The 27,796-nt window shown below is 38.2% G+C and overlaps 2 protein-coding genes across 2 annotated transcripts in view; both read right to left on the reverse strand.

The window, feature by feature from the left end:
- Positions 1-650: 650 nt before the first annotated feature.
- Positions 651-27,796, reverse strand: part of LOC131326469 (aldehyde oxidase GLOX-like) — a 42,032-nt gene continuing 14,886 nt past the window's right edge. Inside the window, exon 2 of the mRNA XM_058359260.1 lies at positions 651-2,400. Coding sequence (XP_058215243.1) covers positions 776-2,398 — 1,623 coding nt within the window. The 5' untranslated portion in view covers positions 2,399-2,400 and the 3' untranslated portion in view covers positions 651-775. The remainder of the gene's footprint in view (positions 2,401-27,796) is intronic.
- LOC131326467 (aldehyde oxidase GLOX-like) lies at positions 16,513-18,436 on the reverse strand. Its single transcript, XM_058359258.1, has one exon. The coding sequence runs from the start codon at positions 18,331-18,333 to the stop codon at positions 16,699-16,701; it is 1,635 nt and encodes a 544-aa protein (XP_058215241.1). The 5' UTR covers positions 18,334-18,436; the 3' UTR covers positions 16,513-16,698.

Below are 27,796 nucleotides of genomic sequence, written 5' to 3' on the forward strand. Positions count from 1 at the left end.
ATACTGAATCATTTATTATTTAATTGATTCAATTTTAAGTGCTAAATTTAGGTTATCAAACAAGCCCATACTAATACACTAGAATACTACTTCCTTCCTCGGTCTTGGTTTTACTAGCACAGAAAAATGCTTTTACCTTCTTCCTTTCAAGCAGTAATCTATTTTAGAAGATAAAAGCTTTTGCTATTTCAAAAACTCTATTGGTTGCTTTCTTTCGAGTGTCAGAAAACTACATGGTTCATGAGTTTGCTTTACTACACAGAAGAAAACTTGAAGGCCAATGTATCTTGGGAAAAGAGTACAATTCAACTCTGTGCAAAAAGGGGTATATTGTTCCTTAGGAGAGCGCTATCACGTGTCTCGACTATCCCACAGGCTATTTTATTCTTTTCTCTATTAATTTATATTGCTGTATTTGATCGATGAATATTATTTAGAATTATTATTCTACGAAAAAATTCCTATCGCATATTTTTTCTCCAACAGATATTTAAACTGGTGCTGAGCTTTTTATAGATGCAGACAAAATCTTAGAAGGCCATTTCTTGCATTATTAAAATTTCTTTTTAATATGCAGGTGTTAGATTTTTTAGAAAGTCCGTGGTACAATAATCAATCAACTAGCAACGGAACTAAGAGAATTGGAGAAGTAACACTTTTCTTTATCTTCTTGCGGATACATTAGGGAACAGACAACATAAATAAGCTTTCATAAAAATAAAAAAATAAAAAAAACAAACAAACAAACAAACAAATAAAAACCAACATTTGAAAATTAGGAGATGACTATAGGGACCCAAACAGCAACACTCGGCACTTCCCCATTAACCACAAACATCATATAATACCCTGGCGGCGCCACCTTCGCATTGGGCGGAGCCTGAAATACAATCCTGTACTCTCCATTAGATTCCGTAACAGGGCGGGTGATATTCATCTTTACCAATCTTTGCCCCTGTGAAAACGAATGCGTAGAGTAAGGCGCACTTGCAAAATTCACCTCCCAATTCCCCGTTGGGTTTGACGGCACCGTTACATACACATTGTAAAGCGTCGTCCCGTATTGCACTGACTTTGGCGCCTTCACTACCATTGGCCTCAAATTCGAGTTGGCTGCCGATAAATAATCCGGCGAGAATGCCTCAATTCTCAGCTCTGTGGGGAAAGGCTGAACCCACGTGTATGCCCAATGCGTGTTACTTCCAGCGACCAAAATTCTCCCGTCGGGCAATAAATTTGCGGTCGAGTGGTACATTCTGGGGATTGTAGTAGGGTTTAGGGTCGTAAAGCGAGAGCCCAAAGGTTGGTCGGGTTTGTATAGAAATGGGTTCAAACACGGGTTAGTTGCCAATCCGAATCCTTGCGACCCTGCTTGAGCCCCGTTGATGATTACAACGTCTCCTGTTGGTAGCATCACCATTTCTCCCATGTTCCGATCAAGCGGCATGGTATCCATCTCCCAAGTAGGTACGGAATTAGTTGGCACGATCCGCCCACAACTATTTTGGGCCGGTAGATTCACACTATTATTCTGGTAGGCGTCGTATTGGGCCCCACCACAAATGACGATAGTTGCTGTGGAATAGTTCCCTTCCAATGCCAGCATGACAGAGGATCCTGCAGACGGGTAGTTACGTGGGCCCCCCGGCAGTTGAGGATAAGTTGTCACAATCTTGTTTGCATTGTAATCGTATAGCACGGCTTGAGTGTTAGCAAATATAAACAGATCTCCGCTGGGGAGAAGGTGAACGTAGGGATACAGGTTATCTCCTTCATTGTCTGCCACATTGCCAATGAACGGGAAATTGACCGCGCCGTTGCCTGTCGGTGGGTAATACTCCAAGCTGCTGACACTGATTCCCCCAACTATTATGATAGTACCGTCGGGGAGTATCTGATTCGTAGCGTACCAACGCCCTTGGGACAACGTGGCGTTTGAAAGCTCAACCCAATCGCAGGAGGCAGTGTTTATGCAAGGGACGAATGTTCGGAACTTGGTGTTGCCATCGTTCCAGCCGCCAGATTGGAGGAGGGTGCCGTCAGGGAGGAATTGGCCCGAGGAGCACCATGTGTCGGTTTGGATCGTGAGGGGACGGATTGTGTTGGTTTCGAGGTCGAGGAGAGCGGAGTGGGCGGTGCAATCGGTCGTTAAAGCCAGGTCGTTCGGGTCGTTGCGGCATTGCTGGACGCCGTTAACGACTGGGAGCGATAAATTGGACGCGCCGGTGTCCGTCCGGTCAAGGAGGACTACGGTGTTCCAATGTGTGACGGCGGCGTGCATGGCGGCGATGCCAGCGTCTGGCACAATGACTTCCCAGGTGCCCCCCTGGGCACGTGTTCCGATGATTGCAAGGGCGAAGCAGAGGATTTGTAGACAGAAGGAAATGGGAGCGGCCATAGTACTGAAATTAAGCGAGAGAATGTTCACTGTTTAGTTGTGTGTCTCTACCCGTTACTTGAACTGTGGTATATATAGGGAAGAAGAAGAGACTACAGGAATGTGAAATGCGGGGGTTAAGTTGATGTTGATCGTTCAGTACTATTCAGTCGAGCGTTTATTCCGGTGATCATCGTTCAGTACTATTCAGTTGAGCGTTTATTCGATCACATGATCCTTGAGTTGGGAAAAAACTATCAATTAGTTGCCCAACGCTTAGACAGAGACCCACAAACTGTTGCCATTCCTCTTCTTCTTCTTCGCCATGGTTTTTCTAATCGTCTGCGTTTTTGTTCTTATCGGTTTGGGATCCAGGTTTACACTCTTAAATTCTAATATTCAACGAGCTAGCTAGTTTCCACCTCCCCGGCCGAGAACTGGTTTCTAGCTGAACTCAACGGGAAAATTGTCCGGTTGATTGTTTAAATTTTTTCCCGCGTACTCTCTGGTGGAGGATTTTTTGGTTTGGCCTTCGGAATAATTCTGTTGTCATGTCATTCCTCTGAGATACGAATTTCGAGTGGTTAAACCAAATCTAATAAGGGAAAGAGAAAGTCTTATCCACGGAGGAATCATGAATAAGGTTTACGATGTTCATTATCGACCGTACGATTCGGATCGAAAACAATCTATTAACTGTAATAGATAATCTATTACTGTTAATAGATTATTTATAATCCGTGTTGTCTAAAATATTTTTTGAAGGGCTGAAATTGCGCGGAGCCGTGAGTCGTGAATAAGTTTCTCTATAAAGGGAAATAACTTCTTTAATCACGTTCTTCAATTCTAGTTGGTGAATGTGAGAAACGTGAAGAGGAAAAAGTCTACTCTATTAAACGTACTAAATTCAACTACCGATAATAATAAAATTAGGAACCTAAAAGAAAGTTCGAAACAATGACTGAAATGTCTACTCTATAAACATACTAAATTCAACTACTGGATAATGAAATTAGGAACCTAAACGAAACAACTACTGGATGAGAATTGATGTAAATTCTGCCAAATACATATTAAACAAAATAGTACTCCCTCCGCCTATTTATAAGTGTCATGCTTTGTAATTTCAACTTATTAAAAAGATATCATCATTACATTTTTCACATCAATTTTTACCTTCACTTTCTCTCTTTACCCTTTATGAAAACATTATGATTATATTTTTATTTACTAACTTTACAAAATGGATACTTATTAAGGAACAGTCCAAAATTGAATACTGAACTCTAAAACATGGACATAGGGAGTACGAAAAATCTTATCTTATTGTAGATTAAAAAAAATAGTACGAGAAATCTTATCTTATTGTAGATATTTCAATCAATATATATACACAATTACAGAACTATGGCCATATATATAATATTAGATGAGATGATAGAGATATACATATATACTCCTTCCATCCTAATTTAAGTGTTTACTATGGTTCTATGTGTCATTTTCAATTGCTTATATGTCTGAATGTATATTATGTTTTTAAAATTATTGTCTTATAGAAATAATTGAGATCTATCAAACAAGATACATATTGCATATTTTTAGCAATATATATTGAGAGATATAAGCAATTAAAAAAAAACACGTAAAATCGTAATGGATACTTAAATTGGAACAGTGGAGGAAAACCCTATTATGCTTTAGGTTATTTATAGCTATGAGTAAAGTCTTGTTATATATTATTTTTACCCATCATTTATTTATGATTTACCATTAAATTTTAATGTTTTAATGAAAGAGTGTTTTAGCATTAAAAAAAAAAAATTTGGCATCTTTTTCTAACCTTTTATATTGAACTTATTGTATTTTGCAAATTGTAGTAGGGAAAAAGATAGAGAAGAAAATGAATTTTATCAAGAGAAGGCCACGTAGAAGAGCGAATTAAGGGGAGAACTTGAAAACCCAGGGGTGCTGTAGTGCACTTACCGTAGTGTGCCCAATCAGGTCATTTATCCCGACAATGGATTGCTCGGATTTTCATCCGAACAATGGACAATTAAGATTTGTAGGAGCTCGGATTAAATCAGAGCCGTTCATGCCGAGATAGATGGCCAGATCGGCTGCACTACACGGTGTAGTGCAGCGGATGCACTACAGCCCCTCCCGATTCTGAAAGCTACATGTACTTATACTTTTCTTTAACATCTTCACTTTATAGCTTGGGGTAGACGATACGTGTCTATTAAAATTGATAGAGAGAGACTGTGGACATTTTTGCTTTGATCAGATGAAGCCTTAGCTTTGGGTGTTCGTTTTAAGATGCCAAAATAAAGGTGTTTTCATTTTTGCTTTGATCAGATGATTCGTCCATATTTGTCGTGGATAAAGAATAGTTAATGATTAGAAGAGATTATTTGGTGGTAAAACATTATTCCAACCACTCACAAAATGCCACATGTTAATTGTCTATTAAATAACTACCAAAAAATAATTGGTCCAACATCATTAATCAATCCTATATGAATTGAGCACCAATGGGTAATGTGCCTTCCACACTGAATAATGTGTCCTAATGTTCAACCCAGGATTGTGGGGAACTGTGAATAATAAGCACACGTATTATCACGTTCAACTATTGATATAGCCCGGAAATACTTCCCAGTTGTTCGAATTCCGGATGCCGAACAATATTATGCTCAAAATGATTAAGCTCTATTATTGAAAATGTAGTTTGAACTTCCCAATTTTTGAAAAATACTTTCCAATTGATCACGTGAACTTGAAGTATTCATATTAAAATTAAATAAAAAAAAAACCGAAACTATGCAGGCGCCTTTGCCCCGGCCCATAGCGGTCAAGTGGTTCCGTCATTGAGAGAAAGGGCTTAAGCGGGTAGCTAGCGTGTGACCCTGAAAAAACCTGGAGTTTTGGACAGTTACACTATGACAAAACGAGGCCGGCCTCTTATTGTCCATAACCAAACGTTACCTCAAAAAGAGGCTTTCGGCCCAATAATCTCTGGCTTTGTTTGTTTTTGCCACGGGAGATGATTATTGTAGACTTGTTTTTACAATTTTTCTTGTTTTGTTAGTAGACCTCTATAACAGACCAAGCCTGTATAGTCTCTGGGCTTTGGACCGAACCTGAATAGACTGGTTTGCTTCTTTTCTTTGTCCTGCACAAATGAAAGTGCAAGTATGGTACCCTTTTACCTTCCCCAACCGGCAGCCGCCAAGGAAAATATTATCCCATCACATCCCACCATTATATATAGAAGACCCTGCCACACCTATATTGGGACCGAAGCTAGGAATTCACCACTGGTTTGCCTTTGTTGTATCATATTTTGTGCATAGCACATCCGGATGCACATGGGATGACAAGGCGTACTCAACGTATAAGACTTCTCGGCAATCTCCATCTCGACTGCACCATCGAGCTCAAAGTGTTATGGGTTTATTTAAGGCTCAACTCGAATGCTTGGAGTTGATTTACTTGTGAGCCCAGTAGAGTAGAATATCAAAACAAAAACTTATAAGCTTGATCGGCATAAATAGGGCTTGGTCAAAATCTATTCGTATTTAAAAAAGAATAAGTTAAAGGTGACAATTGCAAACAAGTTACATTTTTTTTTTTTTAACACAAATGTGTGTAGCTCAGGGTACTTCATACACAAATGAAATAACTATAACATGAATTTTATAATTCATTGAGCCCACAAGTCGAACGGTTCAGAATTTGAGATGGACCTCGAATGGATCCAAAATATCTGGACCATACGGTATAGTCCAAATGGGATTGCGACAAAACATCTTAAGTCGTACTCTTTGGAGCGCCTATGTTGTAATTTATCTCTGCTTTCTCACTCATTTTCACTTTGATTTCACTCTTCCAATAAAGTCCAACCAGCCATATGATGCTGTCCCGTGACATTAAAAAAAAGAAATCCTTTTTTCGTTTGATTACAATATATTATTGCACCAATATGTCTGTGTCTATAATATATAGCAAAACTATATACTTTATCTTGTTACAGTGGGGCCAAAGAATTTTGCAGGAATACAAAAGAAAGATGCCAAACAAAGCAAATGAATAATATATAAGCCAATGAGACACACACCATACACAACCGGAGACAAGCTCAAAATCTCTTATGTGCTATCAACTCCTTTGCGGCTTGTGCAAGTGGAAGGAGATATTAGTCCTCCAAAATTAGTCGAGGTGTGCGCGCAAGCTGATCCGACACCGAGTTATGTAAAAACATTATGCCAATTAGAGGTACCCATTTCTTTTATGTCTTCATTTACAAATCGATCATCTTTTAAGCATGTAACTATTTATTTAACAACGGCCGTCTTTGAATTGGTGCAACAAAGACAGATAAAACGTGCCATTGCATCAATGTCAACTTCTTCCCAAGTAGCATTGAATAATTCTTAGGGGAGAAGCAAGTTTTACATTCAAATTATATTCTTGCGAGTTGAGAAGTACCGTAGAAGACTGAGTTGATTTGTACAACCAATAGAATTGATCAAAGATACTTGAGGGCTGAAGCAGCCAGTGCCGGCTCTGACATTTGGGGGCCTAGGATGAACTTAAAAAATTGGATACCTTAATATATTTCAGTTACAGAACGATAAAAAGATAAAATTGATCACTCAATAACATCTTAGACAAAAAGTATTAATAGTGTTTTGTCAAAAAGGGTTTTACATGAAGATTATACTTCTATTAATTTGTGTTCTTATATAAGTATATACAGGGCACTTCTAATGAGGGCGTCTTTATTTTCGTTATTTGCGGACTTCTGTTGTCAGCCGTTGAATTGTGATTTCAATGGTCCAAATCTGCTGATGGTTTATGACCGGTCATAATTAACTTTTCCCTATAAAAGTTTCATTTAAATCTGGACCATTGAAATTATGATCTAACGGCTACGAGCGACGTTCGCATTTAACTCTAATAAGGGCGCACTTATTAGAAGTGCTTGTATAAGTATATACTACTTGAGAGAGTTTATTGGATTTTTGTCTCATTAGGGGAATATAAATACTATTGAGACAAAAATACTACAGTGCCAAAGAGTAGATATTTTTTGAATTTGGGATTTTAAAAAAATCTATAAGATAGGTGTAATATTGCAATACTTAGGTTGGGTTCCAGAAACAAGTTAAGAACTTATTTTTTGTTGAATAAGAAGGGTTGTTCCGGAAAATAAGAAGGGTGATACTTATTTTGGAAGAATTTATATAGGTACCAATGGGCGCCGGGGGAGGGAAATCGTACCGGCTACCGCGCCGGGTCGTCTCCGGCCACCAGACGGCCGATCCGATCCGTCCAAAAATTCTATAAAAAAAAATTGAGGGGCCTAGCGCGGGAATCAACGGCATCCGAGGTGTGTAGGGTGCTTGATCCGAGCACCCATTTTTGGTGTATCTATCTCGATTTTTTTTTATAGAATTTTTGGACGGCTCGGATCGGCCGTTCGGTGGCCGAAAACGGCCCGGCGCGGCCGCCGGTACCCCTCCCCCGGCGCCCATTATCATAGCAACAGTCTTATTTTTTGTATAAGGTAACTTCAAGCTCAAAAATCATGTATTTACGCAAATAATTTTTCTATCACTATGAATCTTGTTTGATAGATCTCATTGAGATCTTTAATACGGTGCAAAAAAAAATTGAATTTTTTTTTTCATTTACATTATTTTTGAGTTTGAAAATGTGAAATAAACTTTTTATTTGAATTTTGTGGAATGACCTTTCTTATTTTTTGAATAAGAAGTGGCAAAATAAATACTTATTTTTTAAGAAAGTTTCCGGAACGGAGTCTTACATAGGTACATGTGCTCCCTGAAAAATTCTAAACAAAGTATATACCAATTTTTTTTTTTTTTTTTGATCCGCAAAGTATATACCAATTGATTCATGCCACTTGTCACACTCAGAGTCCACCTCACAAAAAGTGTCTCTGCAATAATATAGTATTAGATTAGATGCTGATCCATGTACTCAATGGCAATCAAATCTGCATCACATTCATTATAGTAAAATGTATCATTCTTTGAATTGTCTGGTGCGAGAGAAATGTATGGAGATTTAGATGAAGGTTTGTTACGGCGTGAAAAAAAAATTCTTGAATCCACTCATCACCCATTTTTTTATGAGTTGATCGCGTGTTCCGTGCACTCTACACTTAATATGTACTCCTTCCGTCCCTTTTTAAGTATCCTGTATTTCATTTGGGCTGTCCCTAAATAAGTGTCATTTGTAAAGTTAGTGAATAAAATGTGGTACATTTTTTATTTTGCTCTTAAAAATATATTCCTTTTTGAAAAGTTGATGAGTAAAAGTGTAATGATGATATCTTCATAGATGGTAAGTATGAAAAGTAATATTTTGGAGGTACAATTATGTTGACTCCTAAAACTGCGTGAAAGGCAAATTGAGACACTTAAAAAGAGACGAAGAGAGTAACTTATTATTATTATTATTTAATTTTTATCTATTTGACTTTTTAGACTTTTGTTTTAGACAATTTGAATTGGGAAATGATTTTTCCCCGTGTCACTCCATTTTTTGTGAACGCTACTCTCCTACAAGTGTATTTTTTGTGCACTTGCAGGGGAGTAGTGATAACAAAAAATAGAGTGACAAAATCAACGGTCTTTGAATTTTAGTCTCTTTGGGACTGATTTACTTTACTTGACGATGTCATGAACGTATAGTTATTTCTCTCTCTTCGAGTTTGAGATTAACTTGTTCGCTTTTTAAGACATTTTTGGAAACATAACTCGTTTAATTTAGTGCAAATTGTACATTGCAAATTCCATTAAAATTTGGTTCAGCTCTTTCGTCACTTGCCACAGTTAACTAAAGCACGCTCTGAAAATCACTTTTCACCCAAAACCGTTAGAACCCCACTTTGAATACCCATAATTGGGTCTTCGTCATCCGAAAAGATATCTATATAAACGAGAGTGTCTTTTTCACAAAGACTTCATGGAACTGTTCAGTCTCGCGTGTTCATTTCGATTTTGAACGGTCCAAATTTTAATAAAAATTTTTTCGAAAAAAGTTAATCACAATTAATTACTACGGGTCATAATTGATTTTCAATCCGGATCATCCAAAAACACTTTAGACGGTCGCGATTGAGCTCCGTGACTTCTTTTCTCCTTTATAAACATGTAGATTCTCATGCAAGCCTAGCGAAAATCGCTCTCCATTCTTGAAACAAAAGAATGCCATCAGGATTTGGTGCTGATGGAGAATCACCCCGAACTATTTTGAATGGTGATTATAAATGAAGCAAAAAGCCGAATTACGTTCAATGCCATTGTAGAAGACACCGCATGGAAATAATGAGTTCTACATATAAACGGACAAGAGAGATGTGAAATGGAATAAACCGAAAATATTCAAAATTCTTTCGGACACATTGCGTTTCTAAAAGCGAGCAACAATTGTGCAAATTATAGGCAATGATGTGATCGTGCAATGAACCGTAAATAGAAACGCTTAAAACACGAATTGCTCTTTTGTAATTACCCACCAGGGAAAAGACATCGATGCTTTATATTATAGATTGAATCAAGGGGTTTTGATGTGTAGCTCCTGTTTTGGACCCCTCTTCCCATGCACTCCAAAAAAGACAGTTAAGTGTAGGCTAATGGTTAAAGAACAAAAGACACCCCCTAACCGAAGGTCAATTATGTGTTCATGCCAAGGGAGCCCACGAGGACACTTAAGGCATAAATTCTAAAAAATGAGGCTTGAGAGGCCGGCCGTCTTGTATAATATACTAGACACCGAACACACGGGATGTGTGTGCAAGTAAGTTTTCTTAAATATGCACGAATAACTGCCGACTTATTCTTAGATCTTTCAAAACATAGTGTTACCTTTGCCAATAAAAAGGAAACATTTTAGTATATACCCTTGTGTGCACAATAATCGATAATAGGCTCAATGAGAATTATTTTGGAAACTGTCAATCAGAAAGGATATTATTTTGGAAAATGTCAACTACAAAGGATATTATTTGGGAAAATGTCAAATTGAATCTGAAGGTATTCTATTATATATTAGATCAAGCCGACGGCCGGTTGGGGTCCGGACCAGTTTTTTCCTTTTAAAACTCATTCATAAAGTTCCAAAATACCTTCTAGAAGGAATTACGTAAAAGAATTGGTTACTAATTAATTCCCTCCTCGCCAATCTCAAAAAAATAAAATAAAATAAAAAACAATTCCCTCTTGAAAGAACAAGTCCCTATCTCTTGAACTCTCTGTCACGTCCGGCCGGTTCAAGGCCACAACTAAAGGGGATTTGAAGTCTCTTTATAGATTCAAATCCTAGACCTTTTTCTTGAAAATCAAGGAATACAATGAGATGGGCTAACAGTCACATCTCAAAAAGAGATTTGAAGGATACAAAGAAAGTATGTGTACAAGATAACCATATCAGTACTAGTACTTCAACAAAATAGGACAATAGGAGGATTCTGCTCCGTTTGAGAAATCCGAATAAGTACTTATTTTTTAAGAAGACAATTTCAAGCTTCAAAATGATATGTTTATGTAAATAATTTTTCTATCAATATAGAGTTTATTTCAAAAATCTCATTGAGATCTTTTAAAAGGTGCAAAAAAAAATGAAAAATTATTTTTAGTTTGAAAATGTGAATAAACAGCTTATTTTTTAAAAAGATTTTTGGAACGGAAAGCTACCTACAAATGATAGTTCCTCCTCCACGTAAAGGGATATAGAATTCAATTCCTCATGAACCACCTTAGTCTTAGGATGACATTAAGTAGCCAAGTTTTGCCTTGTGTATTTGGATGCTTATGTTTGTGTGGCAAGTGCTTATAGTTTTTCAGATTGGGTTATACCTTTGTTTTCTTTCTTGTCTACCTAATAATAGGTGTCTATCCTCTTGTTTGCAAGAGAAATGTTTTGTTCCACCTTAGCTAAAGTGTTTGATTTTATATATATATATATATATATATATATATATATATATATATATATATATATATATATATATATACGGGACGGTTCAAGGGACACCCAAAAAAATACCTAAAAAAACATCCCAAATTTCAATCTCATAGTTCCCGATCAAAATTTTATGATCCGAACCGTTCAATGTGTGCAGAATGTGATTTTAAGGGTGCCCGCAAGAAATTAGCAAAAAAAATGACCGGGAAAGACTTGATTTGAGCAGTTTTTATTTGAACCGTTCAATAAAAAATTGTTCGAAACTGTTCGGATCAAGCCCTTCCCGGTCATTTTTTTTTCCGATTTCTCACGAGTACCTTTAAAATCACGTTCTGATCACATTGAGCGGCTCCGATCATCAAAATTTGATCGGAAACTATGAGCTGTTTTTTTAGGTATTTTTTTGGGTGTCCCCGGAACCGCCCCGATTATAATAGTTTCTGATCAAATTTTGATGATTCGAGCCGCTCAATGTGATCATAACGTGATTTTAAGGGTACCCATGAGAAATCAGCAAAAAAAATAACTGGGAAGGGCTTGATCCGAACAGTTTTGAACAGTTTTTTATTGAACGGTTCAAATAAAAACTGCTCAAATCAAGCATTTTCCAGTCATTTTTTTTGTTAATTTCTCGCGAGCACTCTTAAAATCACATTCTACATATATTGAACGGTTCGGATCATAAAAATTTGATCGGGAACTACGAGTTTGAGATTTGAGGTGTTTTTTTAGTTGTTTTTTTAGGTGTCTCTTGAACCGTCCCGTGCGTGTATATATATATATATATCCATTATTTGGTTAATAAAATTCAATTACCCAAAATATAAAATTTGTTCCAACATTATTCGACCAAAAGTCTACATCAAAAATCTAATCCAAAATCTAATTGTATCCAATGGCAGAATCAGAAATCTAAACTGCCTTGGTCTAATACAGAAATCTAGTTGTGAAAAACTGACACTATTAAAGTTGTACCCTACTTGTAATAATATTCGATGCGGCAGTACGATGAAAAAGGCGGATGCTCCACAACTCCACTGGCCTGGTAACTAAAGCTTCAAAGAAAGAGTCCTCTCATTTTTGTAATCTATTAAGACACCAAATTATACTCCACATAATAACGTTAGGAAACTACCAAAACAGAAATGGACGCATGCAGAATTTCAACGATGGGTACACAACTATTAAACTTTTTCGTTGACACATGAAAGCTCAAGACCCAAATTGAGAATATATTATATGATACACTAGAAGTATTGTCCTAGATATTTTCAATCGATCGAACCAATTAGCTAGAGAAAAATAGTCATACATACACGGAGACGCATAAAATCCCATGCATTCGTATCTACTTTTTTTTTCCCCGCTAAAACGATAACAGATGATATTATAGATCTAAGAAACAGTATATCAAGAGGAAACTTCATCCGTAAACAAAGGATCAAGAAACCAAACAGGAGGGAACTCAGTCCAAAGACTATACTCAACTCTAACTAAAACTAAACCCATCACTCCAAATAGTTAGAGCACTGAAGAAAACAACCAAAAACACCCACACAGGGGTGATAGAAATCCTACACAGTGGACACCAAAGAAAGAACCAAAAAAGAGAAAAATCGGTAATGAAACCAAATGGAGTTTGTCATACTGGAGCAGACTTCATCTACCAACCTAGATCTCTCACTCCAGGATTTGTATCTACTTTGAAATGCAAAATTTTAAACATAAAGCTACATTACATATAATACTAGAGGTATTGTCCTATAAATTTTCAATTGATCGACACGATTTGAGAAAAGGAGTTTATAAAGATTTATCCTCAGACTCCATCCCACGCAAATATCCATCCCGGTCATTTTCAATAGTTATGTTTTCATCCCCGCTTTTAAATAATTCCAGGATTGTCATTTATTATATACATATACATTGAGTATTATATACATACAATCTGTTTCAGGTAAGGGCGCTTGCATATATACAATCTGCGGAAGTCGAGAGCCAGTCGTTGGATTGCGTTTTCAATAGTGCGGATGTCGAGCGCCAGTCGATGACATATTTTGAACAGTTACGAATAATTTTTTATTTATAACATATCTAAATATAGGTAGGGATTTTCGGGACTGAAAACTAATCTTAAAGGTCCTATAGCGTGATTTCAGAATAAGAATCCCTAACAAATTTCTATTATATCGGCAAAGCCATTTAATAATCCCTAACAAATTCCTATTATATCGGCAAAACCAATTAAGCCCGTCCTCGTCGCCGATTCACCGTAAACCCTTGCCGACTCGCCGCCACCACTCGCCGGAATATTATGATTTTTCAGGTATTTGATGTTCTAAAACAGAAAACAGCAAAATCCACATTCTCACTTCTCCTCTTTTCAGATCAAGATTCAAGATCGCTACCACTGCAGTCCAACATATCCGCCCCACCGTCGCTGGTTCACCGCTAACCCACACTCTCTCTTCTCCTCTTTTCGGATCAAAATTCAAGATCACTGCCGCCGCCGCCGGATGGCCCGACGTATTCGCCCCACCGTCGTTGGTTCACCGCAAACCCTCGCCTCAGATCAAGATTCAAGATCGCTACCACTGCAGTCCAACATATCCACCCCACCGTCGCTGGTTCACTGCTAACCCACACTCTCTCTTCTCCTCTTTTCGGATCAAAATTCAAGATCACTGCCGCCGCCGCCGGATGGCCCGACGTATTCGCCCCACCGTCGTTGGTTCACCGCAAACCCTCGCCGCCGCCACTTGTCGAATGTTATGATTTTTCAAGTTTCGCTGAAAAATCATGATTTTGATTTGTTTAGTTTTATTTTTTTTCTTGGTAAATCATTTGCTTCATTTGCCATGAAATATGTTTGTTTCAAAATATGTCATGAATTTGATTTTCAGTTTCATTTGCCATGATATGAGAATGAAGATTTTGGTTTATTTAGTTTTATTTAATTTCATGGTAGATTATTTTCTTCATTTGCCATGACATGAAGTATTTTTGTTTCAAAATATGTCATGAATTTGAAGTCAATTTCATAAAATCATGATTTCACGTTCGCTACTACAAAATGATAAAAAGATCACGGTCCAAAAACTAAAAAGATCTCACTTTTTATAAAAACGTAATAAAATGTTATAGACTATAGTTTTAATCTTAGTTATACGAAAAAACTGAGGTAGAAAGATTTTTTAATCACAGTAATCTAAAAAGTGAGATTGTAACTTGAAGAATAGATCTCATTCTCAAAAAACTGAGATTATATATGAAAGAATATATCTCGTTTTGAAAATAACTGAGATGAAAAGATTTTTTAATCTTAGTAATTTAAAAGTGAGATTGTAACTTCAAGAATAGATCTTGTTTTCCAAAAAATGAGATTGTATATGAAAGAATATATATCTCATTTCGGAAAAACTGAGATAAAAAGAACATTTAATCTCAGTCAATTAGAAACTGAGGTCCTAAGTTAGAGAACATTTTTTTTAGACTTGAGATGAAAGCTCTTATATAGGAAAAGCTGAAAGTCGCTTATCCCTTAATCGACTCCTCGTGCAATACCCCTAAATAAATGTCACTCTCAACCATTCTACAAAAAATATTTCGTCACAAAATGAGGCACTTTCGGCGATGAAAATATATTTTATCGCCAAATGAGTACCTTTAGTGACAAAATTTATGAAGGCTGCTTTTCGTCGCCAAATGTATTTCGAGTATAACTTTATGTTCAGAACTCTATTAATTGAGATAATTCAAATTGGGTTTGAACAATAACACAAAAGGCTACAACTTTCATGTGTTATCAAAATTGCTAATTTTAATATTTAAAGGTTCAAAATGATGTTCGAAATATATTTTAATGTTAAACGCATATGTTTTATATTAAATATTTCAATTATACATTGAAAAGTGTATGTGGTGCAGTTGGTTGAAGCTTCTATGCAAAACTCAAGAAACTTGGGTTCAAAACCCACTAGGAAAAATAATGTGGGATTTTTTCCCTTAGCAAAACGCCACTTTTAATCTTGGTTTTTTCAAAAACTGAGATTATTTCTCTCTAAACAACCACGGTTTTATAATTAAGCTATTAAAGGTCGCGATTTTGTCATTTTTAATCACAGTTTTTATAGTTTTAGTCACGATTTTAATGAGTTTTAATCACGATTTTATCCTGGAGTTAAAAGATAGATCGACTTTTAGTTACACCTTGATAGACCACGATTTTAAATGCGAGATTAAAAGTGAAAGATCACACCAAATGACCGAGGTCTTTATCTATTTTTGTATTAGTGATTCTTAATATGTCATGTCAAAATATATATGTCATGAATTTGAAGCCGATTTCTGAAATCATGGTGTATGGTTGGTTTATTGTACCGGAATATGTCATGTTAAACAAAATTTTCATTATTTTTTTATGGTGAATTTGTAGAACTAACCATTAAAAATATGGTCGGTTTGATTATTGTATATGTTCTAAAATATTTTTTAAGGTAATTTTGCAAAAAATAATTCATGAAAAACATGGTCGATCCACTATGTTTCAAAAGGTTTCATGATAATACATGGTGTGTGTGTGTGTGTCTATATATATATATATATAGAGAGAGAGAGAGAGAGAGAGAGAGAGAGGGAGATGCACAAAATCCTTTGCATTCATATTGATTTTGAAAGGCAAAATTTTAACCATAATGTACATTTTTTTTTGGAATGGCCGAATGTTCATTTGGGGATTTTGGATTTTGTATTATTTTTTTTCGCACGATTCTCAATAAATTTTCTCTCAATCATTACTCTAATTTCTCTTTTTATCTCTCTCCATGCATTATCCAAAATCCAAAATCCAAATAACAAAACAAACATGGTCGAATTTTCTTGAAAAATATTGTGCGGCAAACTTACAAATTGTGTTGGAATGGGGCCAAACTTATTCGACCCATTGTCGGCCTTGTCAAAAAAGTCCATTAATTTGCAACGAAACTAAAAGGAATGGGACAATTACTACTCGAGTACCACTTTTCCTTTACTTCTAGCGGATGGAGTACATCATTGTCCATTCAGCCGACAGAGATTAAAAAAAAAAAAAACACATTGAACCAACATTTTCACACAAAAGTATTTATAAGCTCATATGTACCCATAACTTTATTATTTCACAAACTAAGGTGTTATTCATCAACTTTTTTTTTTTTTTTGGGTGAAAATGTTTCATCAACATTTTCAAAACAAGTTCCTTAAAACCCTGTGGAAAGTAAAAATAAAAAGAACGCAAAAGGGAAGGAAAACAATAAATATAGAGAAGCGCGAAATATTTAAAATTAGGAGATCAGATGGACCCAACGAGCGACACTAGGCACCCCCTGGTTGACCGCAAACATCATGTACCACCCCGGCGGTGCCACATTCCCGTTCGGCGGTGCCGTAGACCCAATCCTGTAACGTCCGCTGCCATCTGGCACCGCACTGGTGACAACCAATTTTACCAATCTCTGCCCCTGCGAAAACGAATGCGTAGCAAAAGGCGCACTCGCAAAATTCAGCTCCACTATCCCCACCACCGGTAGTGGCACTGTTACATGCACCTCAAAATCCTCCCTGTATCGCAACGTCTCTGGTGTCTCCACCACCACCGGCCTCAAATTCTCCTTGTCTGTCGCCAAATACTCTGGTGAAAAAGCCTCAATCCTTAGCTCTGTCGGGAAATCCCTGTCGTATGTGTAGATGTAATGTGGGTTACTACCGGCGATCAAAATCCTCCCATCGGGCAATAAATTTGCCGTCGAGTGGTACATTCTGGGGATTAAACTAGGTTTCAGTGTCATGAATCGGAGTCCCACAGGTTGGTCGGGTCGGTACAAAAGTGGGTTCAAGCACGGATCCGTTGCCATTTCATACCCTTGAGTCCCTTCTTTAGCCCCGTTGATGATTATCACATCTCCGGTTGGTAACATTACCATATCGCCCATGATCCGATCAAACGGCATTTCCTCCATCTCCCAAATAGGGTCAGGCTTAGTCGCCACAATCCGTCCACAGCTCTTGTGGGCCGGACTATCCACTTCCCGCCTAATGTATGCACCGTACTTGGCCCCACCGCAAATCACAATCGTGGCCGTAGAATAGTCCCCTTCCAATGCTAGCATTGCAGAGGATCCTGCGGATGGATAGTTACGTGGCCCCCCCTCTAACTGCGGGAAAACTTTAACAATCTGGTTTTTATCGTAATCGTATAGCACGGATTTAGTGTTAGCAAATATAAACAGATGTCCTTGAGGGAGAAGGTGAAGGTATGGATACAGGTTATCCATCTGGTCGTCTACGTCGCCCGCCTTGGCGAGGAATGGCAAACTCACCGCACCGCCAGATCTCGGCGGGAAGTACTCCACGCTGCTGGCGGTGCGGCCCCCAACGATTATGATAGTACCGTCAGGGAGTATTTGATCCGTGGCGTACCAACGCGCTTTAAATAATTTGATGTTTCGAAGCTCTTCCCAATCGCAGAGGGACGTGGAATTGCACGGGGCGAATTTCCGGAACTTACGGGCGCCGTCGCGGTCGCCGCCGGACTGCAGGAGGGTGCCGTCGGGGAGAAACTGGCCCGAGGAGCACCACGTGTCGGTGAGGATCTTGAGGGGGCGGATTCTGTTGGTGTGGAGGTCGAGGAGAGCAGAGTGAGCGTGGCAATCGCGTTTCAAAACGGCGTCGTCCGGGTCGATGCGGCAGTGGTGGTTTGGGAGATTTAAACGGGACGGGCCGATGTCGGTCCGGTCGAGGAGGAGGACGGTGTTGAACCTGGTGACGGCGGTGTGCATGGAGGAAATGCCGGCGTTGGAGACCAGGAGTTCCCACGTGCCGGGGAGGTCGGCACGTGCTGGGATGGAGTTCTGGGTGACGGTGATGACTGCGAAGGCGAAGCAGAGTGAGTGAAGGGAGAAGGAAATTGGAGTGGACATTGTGAACAACGCTGAAAGCTAAGAGCCTGTTTTGCTATTTAGAGAGAGAGAGAGAGAGAGAGAGAGAGAGAGATATGATGAAGTCTTATAATTATACGTCACAGAGATGAGAAACAATTCTAGATGACCGGAAATTATTAGGGAGCCCCCGAGCACGGACACTATCCATTGATGTTGGTCCCACTAGTGATGTACTCCCTTTTTTTATTCTTCTTATACCTCTAGTGGATGATTGTCGGTTGAGTGATTATCCTCCCGAGACCGATGAGAGCTTAGCTTCAGTTTTAATGTAGAAGCGTTGCGGTGCTTTTTCCTACTAATAGTGGTTAATTTGGCCGAGCAATAATTCCTGGCCGAGATATATTTTAATTTTAAACAACATTCCTGGCATAGATATGACGTGGTATATATCATACACGTACTTTCATTTTATCAAGATAAAAAAATATATATTTCCGCCACTAGACAAAGTGAAAGAATGTTATTGCATGTGATCATTATAGGCATGTGCTAACTCTATGCATTTGGAATCCTGATTTATCTAGCTAGGGGATTTGTAATTTTATGATAGGACAATAATTATAGTTACATCCTTAACGGAACTGGTTAAAAGCTACGTGCTGCCTTGACTCCATCTCACCGTCTGGTTTGGTCTGAGGCTCTGCTTTTTTATTTTTTTATTTTTTTTATCAACATAGAAAATTTTATTAATCAACGAATTGAAGTTACAAAAATTAAAGGGAAACGGGAAAACAATGCATCAAATCCAACGACCTACATCCCAACTGTTAGAACAAGTGTGAACATTGAGTCCCACATCGGATAAACAGAAAAAAAGTTGGACCTTAATATACAATTGGATGACTCATCACTTACAAGGCTTAGCTTTTTAAGTGGATATGGGTCATTCAATGTATATTGAGCCCAAATAATGTGATGAACTCTTTGCAGTTACTCCTATACAAATTGGGCCTTGAGCATGCAATGGTTGATCGATGCATCGGACAAACTCCCAACAAGTGGTATCAGACCTTGTGGGTGGTGGCTTGTCTTCACAGCTCCTCCGGATTGTCCCTCCTTTGCTGCTTCTCTTCACAGCTTCTTCGGATTGTCCCTCCTTTGCTCCGCCTCTCGCCCCTCCAACAAGCAAGTTAGAATACAGGAGAGAGAGGGTACTTTTGATTACTAGTCCAAAATGAAACTGATCCCAAATGAATGAAAAGTTCACAAAAACCAATCCCAACTAACGCAAGAGTTCGAAGTTACGTTTTGGTTGCTTTTAAATGATTCTTTAACGGACTTTCCCTTGTGTTCTCATTCTCTGTATGCCTTTTAAACCAAAGGGAGTACTTTGAGTTTGTTGGGAGGCTATCATGGAAGAATTTGATTGTGTACAAGGAAAGGTTTCAGCTTCAATAACCATTTGGTCATTTCCAATTTTTTTTTTTTTTTTTTTTGGGAAAATACGGAAACAACATGGAAAAGCCATAGCATAGCCATCCCAAAACACTTCAAGCTTATACATTTCAATAGTTAGTACCCAAAAGAAGGCACAGTACCCCAAGGCAGACCTTTTAACTAAGTGGCAGAACTTTTGTTGCATAGTGGATGCTTTTCTGCTGGGGCTGCAAATTGTTGTGGCTCTTGATACATAATTGCTACAACTTTTGTTGCATAGTGGAGTATCCTTTCTGCCAAGGTTTGCAAAGGCTAAGATGGATTAATTGCTGTATTTTAGATGCTCAACCACTTTTGTTGCATAGTGGATGCTTTTCTGCTGGGGCTGCAAATTGTTGTTGCTCTTGATACATAATTGCTACAACTTTTGTTGCATAGTGGAGTATCCTTTCTGACAAGGTTTGCAAAGGCCAAGATGGATTGCTGTATTTTAGATGATCAAGCTTGTTCTGTTATGTTAACTCACGGTTGCTGCTGCCACTTAGTTAAAAGGTCTGCCTTGGGGTACTGTGCCTTCTTTTGGGTACTAACTATTGAAATGTATTAGCTTGAAGTGTTTTGGGATGGCAATGCTATGGTTTTTCCCATGTTGTTTCGGTTTCTTTTGTTTTCGAGGAACCATGACAACTGTATGGTGTATACATTGTTTTGGGGATAATGGAATTATGAACTCTGATTGGAAAATCACCCTTTGGAGGGTTTTGATCATCTTTTTGCTCATTTATTTGAAACTTTTTACGATTGTAGGCTTCTATGGTTTTTTCTATTAGCAATCAAATATTTTAGCTAGCTAGGAAAATGTTTATGCTACCAATTTTTCATTCTATGAAATTGGTTGATAATGAGTAACTCTTTTAGAGACCACATTTATTAGTCGCTGAAAGAAGTTTTTAACAACAAAATGGACCTTTGGAGACCAAATCCGCAAGGCCTGTAGGGACCAAATTTTTTGCCGCGAGTTGTTAGGGACAAGTTGTGCATTTGGTCCCTGTCCCTGATGCTCACCCCATTAGCAACAAACTCATAATTTGGCCTCTAAAAGTGATTTTTGACTTTTCTAGACTATATTTTAAGCACAAACCTTCCGTCCATGGAATATTGTCCCAAAATCTCTTTGGCAACCAAAATTTTGGTTTTTGCAACCGATATGTTTGGTCACCTTAATGTCCCAAATTCTCTTTGACAACCAAAATTTTGGCTTTTGCAACCAATATGTTTGGTCCCTAAAACCATTAAGGTGACATGGACAATGAAGGAAACCCTAGCTGCCGCGGGCCACCATAACTGCTGGGATTTGCCTGATCCAACGCTCAATTTTGCATGCCTTCTCTCTCTCTCTCTCTCTCTCTCTCTCTCTCTCTCTCTCTCTCGGGCTATTTCGTCGGTTTTAGGTTTTCATTCAAGGTATTTCTTTGAAATTTCGTTTTGGGTTGTCGTTTCTCAAAAGCATCTTTTATCTGGGAACATGGTCAAACAGAAATTATTATGCTCGCGATTCTTCATCCACCGATGTAGGAAATACTGTAGTTTCCTATTATCATATAAGGTCAGAAAGACACAAAGGTATTACTGAAACGAGCAAACAAGTAGAGGAAAGAAAGCAAATTAAGTGGTGGTAAGGACAACTGGGTGAAGAATGGCTTGTCTTATGCCCATGCGGTGGGAGGAAAGGAGAAGTCAAGATTAAATGGTAGAATTAAAAAGTATAATGGCCATTGTTAGCCATTGCCCATTATTTTGTGTAACAGCCCAAGAAAAAGGCTTGGGATTCATTCAGTAGAATCCTATTCCTGTTGTGAATTCCTTCCGACCAAATAGGGAGTGCAATAGAGGCCGGCAGTTGCATATATCGGACCTCTGACCAACAACAGTACTCTTTTGATGCCTTCTTCCACCAAATTTCCTTGCAATCTGCAGATTTTGGAATGCTCAAGATCACCCTCAGTAGACTTCTTTTTTCCTTTTGTTCCCAAGTTTCTTAGCCGCGCGTATCAACTTTCGTTGGTTTGGGATAGGGTGTGATTGTCTTACTAATAACTTCCTTTCCACTTGTCTGCATCCCTTAACAAATGGAACTACGCTCCATTGATTTCCCGAGGCCCAGGATATTGACAGACAAAGATCCATTTGATGTGAATAGAATAGCCATGGAAACTCAAATTGGGCTGTTAGCAATCTTGGGTCCAGAGTAATTTGTGGTATTTTTGAATGCAGATTTGTTGCTTCCATCATATTGGAGACTCTTCCCCTCCCCATTCCCGATATATATCATGTTGTTTTTGAAAACTTTTAGAGAGAGAAACTTATCTTGAATTATCATCATGTCTAATCTTTGAGTTTGTTACAGAATACAACGCACACCACTGATTTTATACAACACCACTACTAACTAACTGCACTACTAAACTACTTAATAACCACGCTAACTAACTCCACTAATTAGCTGAGCCGGCAGCTTCATTCTTGAGCTGAGCTACATTCCTGAGCTGGGCTAGAATCAGCTACATGCTCGGCTCCTTGAGTGCTTAACACACCCCCGCAAACTGTGGCTGGAAGAATGAGAAGCCTTAGTTTGGAAGACAGCCATTGAAACCGTGAGATAGTTTCAGGCTTGGTAAGGATGTCTGCAATTTGTAATGTCGAAGGAATGTACTTGACCACTAACCGTTTGAGCTGAACTTTTTCTCGAACAAAATAAAAATCAACCTTTACATGCTTGGTGTGGGCGTGAAACACGATTGAAGGCAAGCGCAATAGCAGAACTACTATCACACCAGAGAATAGGAGGTTCTGAAGGTAGTGGAGCATGAAGATCTTGAAGAAGTTGCATGAGCCACACCAGTTCAGCAATTGAGTTGGCCAAAGCTTTGTATTCTGCCTCTGTGGAGGAACGTGCCACAATAGCTTATTTCTTAGCTGACCAAGACACAAGTTTAGGCCCTAAAAATATGCAATAATCACCGGTAGACCTACGATCAATGGCATTGCCTGCCCAGTCAGCATCAGAATAGGCTTAGAGTTGCAGAGAACCTTTAGTAAAGAGCAGGCCATGAGTCAAAGTCCCTTTGATGTACCTCAGGATACGCTTGACACAAGTAAAATGACTCTCCAATGGGTTGTGCATATGCTGGCAAACAGTGTTAACAACATAAGAAATCTTAGGCCTAGTAAGGGTGAGATATTTGAATAGACCCAACTAGAGTTCTATAAAACTCTGGATTAGCAAAAGGAGAATCTGAAGCATCTTTGTAGACTTTGCGAGAGGAAGGAGAGGCACAAGGTCTACAATCTGTCATACCTGTCTTTTTGAGAAGATCCAGTGCATACTTGGCTTGGGACAAGATGAAGCCATCAGACTGGAAGGACCTCTATGCCTAGAAAATAATGTAACTGACCAAGATCCTTGAGTGCAAAATTAGATCCACTACGCCATTTTTTTCCATTAGCGGCATTAAAAAACTGCCGGTAATAGTCTGAAAACCGCCGGTAAAAGTACATTACCGCCGGTAAAAATAAATTACCGCCGGTAAAAGTTTCGTCGGCAAAACAATTGTCGGGAATACAAAAACGGCGGTAAATTACCGCCGGTAAAGGTTTCGGACTATTAACGGCGGTTTTTGTACCGCCGCTAATAGTTTCGGAAAAAAAATGACATTGCCGATATTTGAACCCGCGACCCGTCGATTAATACCCGGGCACTTACCCACTAAGCTACATAAAATTATGTGTTTTATTAGAAAAATAATAATATTTATATTATAATGTATTATTACCGGCAGTTTTTGCTTACCGCCGTTAATAGTTACTTTTATTGGCGGTTTTACATTACCGCCGGTAATAGTTACTTTTACCGGCGGTTTTACTAATGCCGTTAATAAACGGCGTTTATAATTACCTTTTGCGGCGGCTTGTCATTACCGCCGGTAATAGGACTCTTTTCCGACGGTTTTATTACCGCCGGTAAAAAAACTGCCGGCAAAGGCAATTTTTGGCGTAGTGATCCCAAACTTGTAATAATGGAATCAATTAAAGACTAGTGGAATGAGTGATCACTTAATAATATCTGGGACCTCTCTACTCATTGCCAATTTGTTTTAAAATGGATATAAAGTTTCTACATGGTATCAGAGGGGGGCCCATTCCACCCCATATTTAAAAAAATTTGCAATTCACACCCCACGATAATAGACCAGCAAAAAGCCTGCACAATGATAGGACCCAAAAAATGGCCACACGTGACAGACCTCAAAATGCGGCTGCATGTGAGGGGAGATGTTAAAGAAAAAAATCCCACATTGCTTGGGAGTGAGATGAGTGATCATTTAATAACATCTGAGACATCTCTACTCATTGCCAATTGATTTTGAGATGGATATAAAGTTTTTACAATTTTATCCGCTCATTGATAGGAAGGAGATACGGAAAGGAAGGCACTTGTAATAATGGAATCAATTAAAGACTTGTGGAATGAGTGATCACTTAATAACATCTGAAACTTCTTTATTCATTGTCAATTAGTTTTAAGATGGACATAAAGTTTCTACGTGGTATCAGAGTGGGGCCCATTCCACCCCAGATTTAAAAAAATTCACAATCCACATCTCACGATGACAGACCAGCAAAAAGGCTGCACAATGATAGGATCCAAAAATTGCATGGCCACACGTAACAGACCTCAAAATGCGGCTGCACATGAGGGAAGATGTTAGAAAATGAATCCCACATTGCTTGGGAGTGGAATGAGTGATTACTTAATAACATCTGAGACATTTCTACTCATTGCCAATTAGTTTTGAAATGAATATAAAGTTTCTACAGTTTTATCCGCTCATTAATAGGAAGGGGATACAAAAATTCTACGAGCAGAGACAATTTTCAGAGAACCACGCAGAGACAAACGCGTTTGGCCCCATTTCGGGTTCCGAAAAAATCTAGAAAAATATTCATAAATTTTTGAATATTATTTTATGGGGTCCTGTAAAAAATCAGGTCCAGCGGCTTAGTTCGCCCCTACGAATCCAAAAATAATATTTACCGATATCCGCTGGACCTGATTTTTTACAGGGCCCCATAAAATAATATTCAAAAATTTATGAATATTTTTCTAGATTTTTTCGAAACCCGAGATGGAGCCAAACGCGTTTGTCTCTGCGTGGTTCTCTGTAAATTGTCTCTGCAGATAGCAGGACTGAAGGGGATACGAAAAGGAAGGCACTTGTAATAAAGGAATCAATTAAAGACTTGTGGAATGAGTGATCACTTAATAGCATCTGTGACCTTTTTATTCATTGCCAATTGATTTTTAGATGGACATAAAGTTTCTATATGGTATTACAGCGGAGCCCATTCCACCTCATATTTAAAAAAATTCACAATTCACACCCTACAATGACAGACCAGCAAAAAAATTGCACAATGATAGGACCCAAAAAGTGGCCACACGTGACAGACCTCAAAATGCGGCTGTTAGGGCTGTTACTCGAAACCGGAAAATCGATCGAAACCGGAAAAACTGGACTGGACCGAAATTTTTAAACAGGTTGAATAATTTCAATCCGGTTCCGGTTTATAAAATTTTATAAACCGAAAAAATAATTTCGATCTGATTTATGTGTTCTAAAAATCGGTTGAAACCGGACCGGTTATATATATGTATAACACACACACACACACATATATATATAAACATAGGGGAGGGGTTGAATTATGGATTTTTAGTTGATATTTTGTGATGTATATTAGTCTAATAAAGATATTTATTACATAAAAATTGTTTTTATGAGCTTAATTATATTTTATGGGTTTTTTTTTTTTATGTATTGGGCTCAAAATTGATAATTTTTTGTTGGGCAAAGAACAAAAGGTTGAATTATAGATTTTTGGTTGATATTTTATGGGTTGAATTGTAAATTTTTTGATGTGTTGGGCCCAAAATATGGCCCATGAATGAAAATCGGATAAATCGGACCGATTTATTTCAACCAGTTCCGGTTTCTAAAAATCTCAAACCGGATAACCGGTTTCGACCGAAAAATACATCCAAACCGGTCGAAACCGGACCGGTAACACCCCTAGCGGCTGCATATGAAGGGGGATGTTAAGGAAATGAATCTCATATTGCTTGGGAGTAGAATGGGTGATCAGTTAATAATATATGAGACCTCTCTACTCATTGCCAATTAATTTTGAGATGGATATAAAGTTTTTACAGTTTTATCCGCTCATTGATAGGAAGGGGTACGGAAAGGAAGGCGCAATTCACAACAGGAAGACTCGAGCGCAAACATGACCTATGGTAACAGAGAGTGTCTTATTTTATGTCACATTTGTTCATCATGGACTTTATACTGATTTGCATAACAATGGTTTTTTTTTTTCTAAGAAAAAAGATTTTATTAATTTTTATAAACAATTACAAAGATTAAAAGAAACAAAGGTACACCGACAAAAGCAGGCCCGGCTCATGGGGTAGGGAAAGGAAGAAGATGCTTCCAGGCCCCCAATTTGTGATCCATACTAGGGCCCCTGAACTTTGGTATTCCGTCCATATAGATTTACTATAAATTACATGGTGCTGTAGGCCCGCCATCGAATAGGAAGAGAATTCTAGTTTAAACTTTCCAAAAATGTAAAGACTCTGAACTACTCGGGCATTTATAAGCTATAGCCTCTTTCGGAGTGTTTTCATTCCTACACAGGCGATGTGGGATGGGAAACAAATACTCATATCACTCACTACTTATTTGCTTTTCATAAGGGAGTCGAAATAAGACTCATTGTTTTAAATATGCTTCCTGCATGGGAATAAATTATCATAATTTTTTCAGTTGGATGCTTTCAAGTTCAGCCTTTTCTTTGCTCGGGATTATATTAAACAACAATTAGGTATTACTGATTTCGTGCGTCTTGGATTATTTGTTAGTTTGCTTCTTCTTTTGTTTGTGCAAAATGTATATGGGCCCACTATAGGAATTCGCTTCAAGCCCCAAAAGTCTTGAGCCGGCCTTGGGCAAAAGACACCAAAAACCACCAAAAAGGGCCGGTAAGACACCAACCAAAACAATAAAAACCTAAGGAAAGCCTAAACTAAAGACACCCGAAAACCAACCCAAGACCCAAAAACTCCACAAAAGCGAAAACAAACTGCAACTCTAAAGCCTAAATTAACAAAAAACTCCAAACCAAACCCTAAAGAGCAAAACTCCACAAATAGCGAAAATAGACCAAAGTAAGAATCTGAAGCCAACCGAAAGACTGACTCCAAAACCTAACGAAAATGCACTAAATGCCTCGAAAACTCTAAAGAGATAGAAGCATTTTTCTCCCAATCAGATGTGACTCCCTCTTTTAACTCCGCGAGCTTCTTCAAAGCATTTTTCCTTTCTGCAATTTCATCCTCTTCCATTTCAATCAATTTCTTCAAATTATAGTTTATCCGTCCTACGATTTTAATTCCCAACCGAGCACCAAAATCCAAAGCCTTACTAGCATTCTTGAATAAAGTAGAATTCCTAGTTTGAATGTTTCTGATTGAAAGAGAGGAGGAAGAAACCATCTTAGATTTTTTTGAAACTTTGGCCGCCTTGATCCCAAATTCAGAAATAAGTTTCTTCTCTTTAATTTATCTTTCTTTTAGATCTATTCAACCTCCTTTCCATTTTTAAAATAGCATCATGGGTGGATCTCTCCCCATAAGTGCTAATTAATCTCTTCACTCTTCTCTTTAGTCAAAGACCTCGAGCCCTTTCGATTGGATTTCGGCGTCCGAGAGATAGGACTTATAAATGAAAGACTCTCAAGAGGATTCGAAACTTCCCTAAGCATATCCCCCTGCACAATCCCAAAGCAAGGACCCTCATCCGCCATATGATTATCTTCAGCCGGAGTATCATTCCATTTAATACTCTATTATCATATCATAACATAAGAAGGGGATGAATTTAGGATGCCTATTTAATACTCTATTATCGAACTAGATTCAATTACAAAACTGCAATAAAATCTG

Source organism: Rhododendron vialii, chromosome 5a (assembly GCF_030253575.1).
Source record: "Rhododendron vialii isolate Sample 1 chromosome 5a, ASM3025357v1".
Taxonomy (NCBI): domain Eukaryota; kingdom Viridiplantae; phylum Streptophyta; class Magnoliopsida; order Ericales; family Ericaceae; genus Rhododendron; species Rhododendron vialii.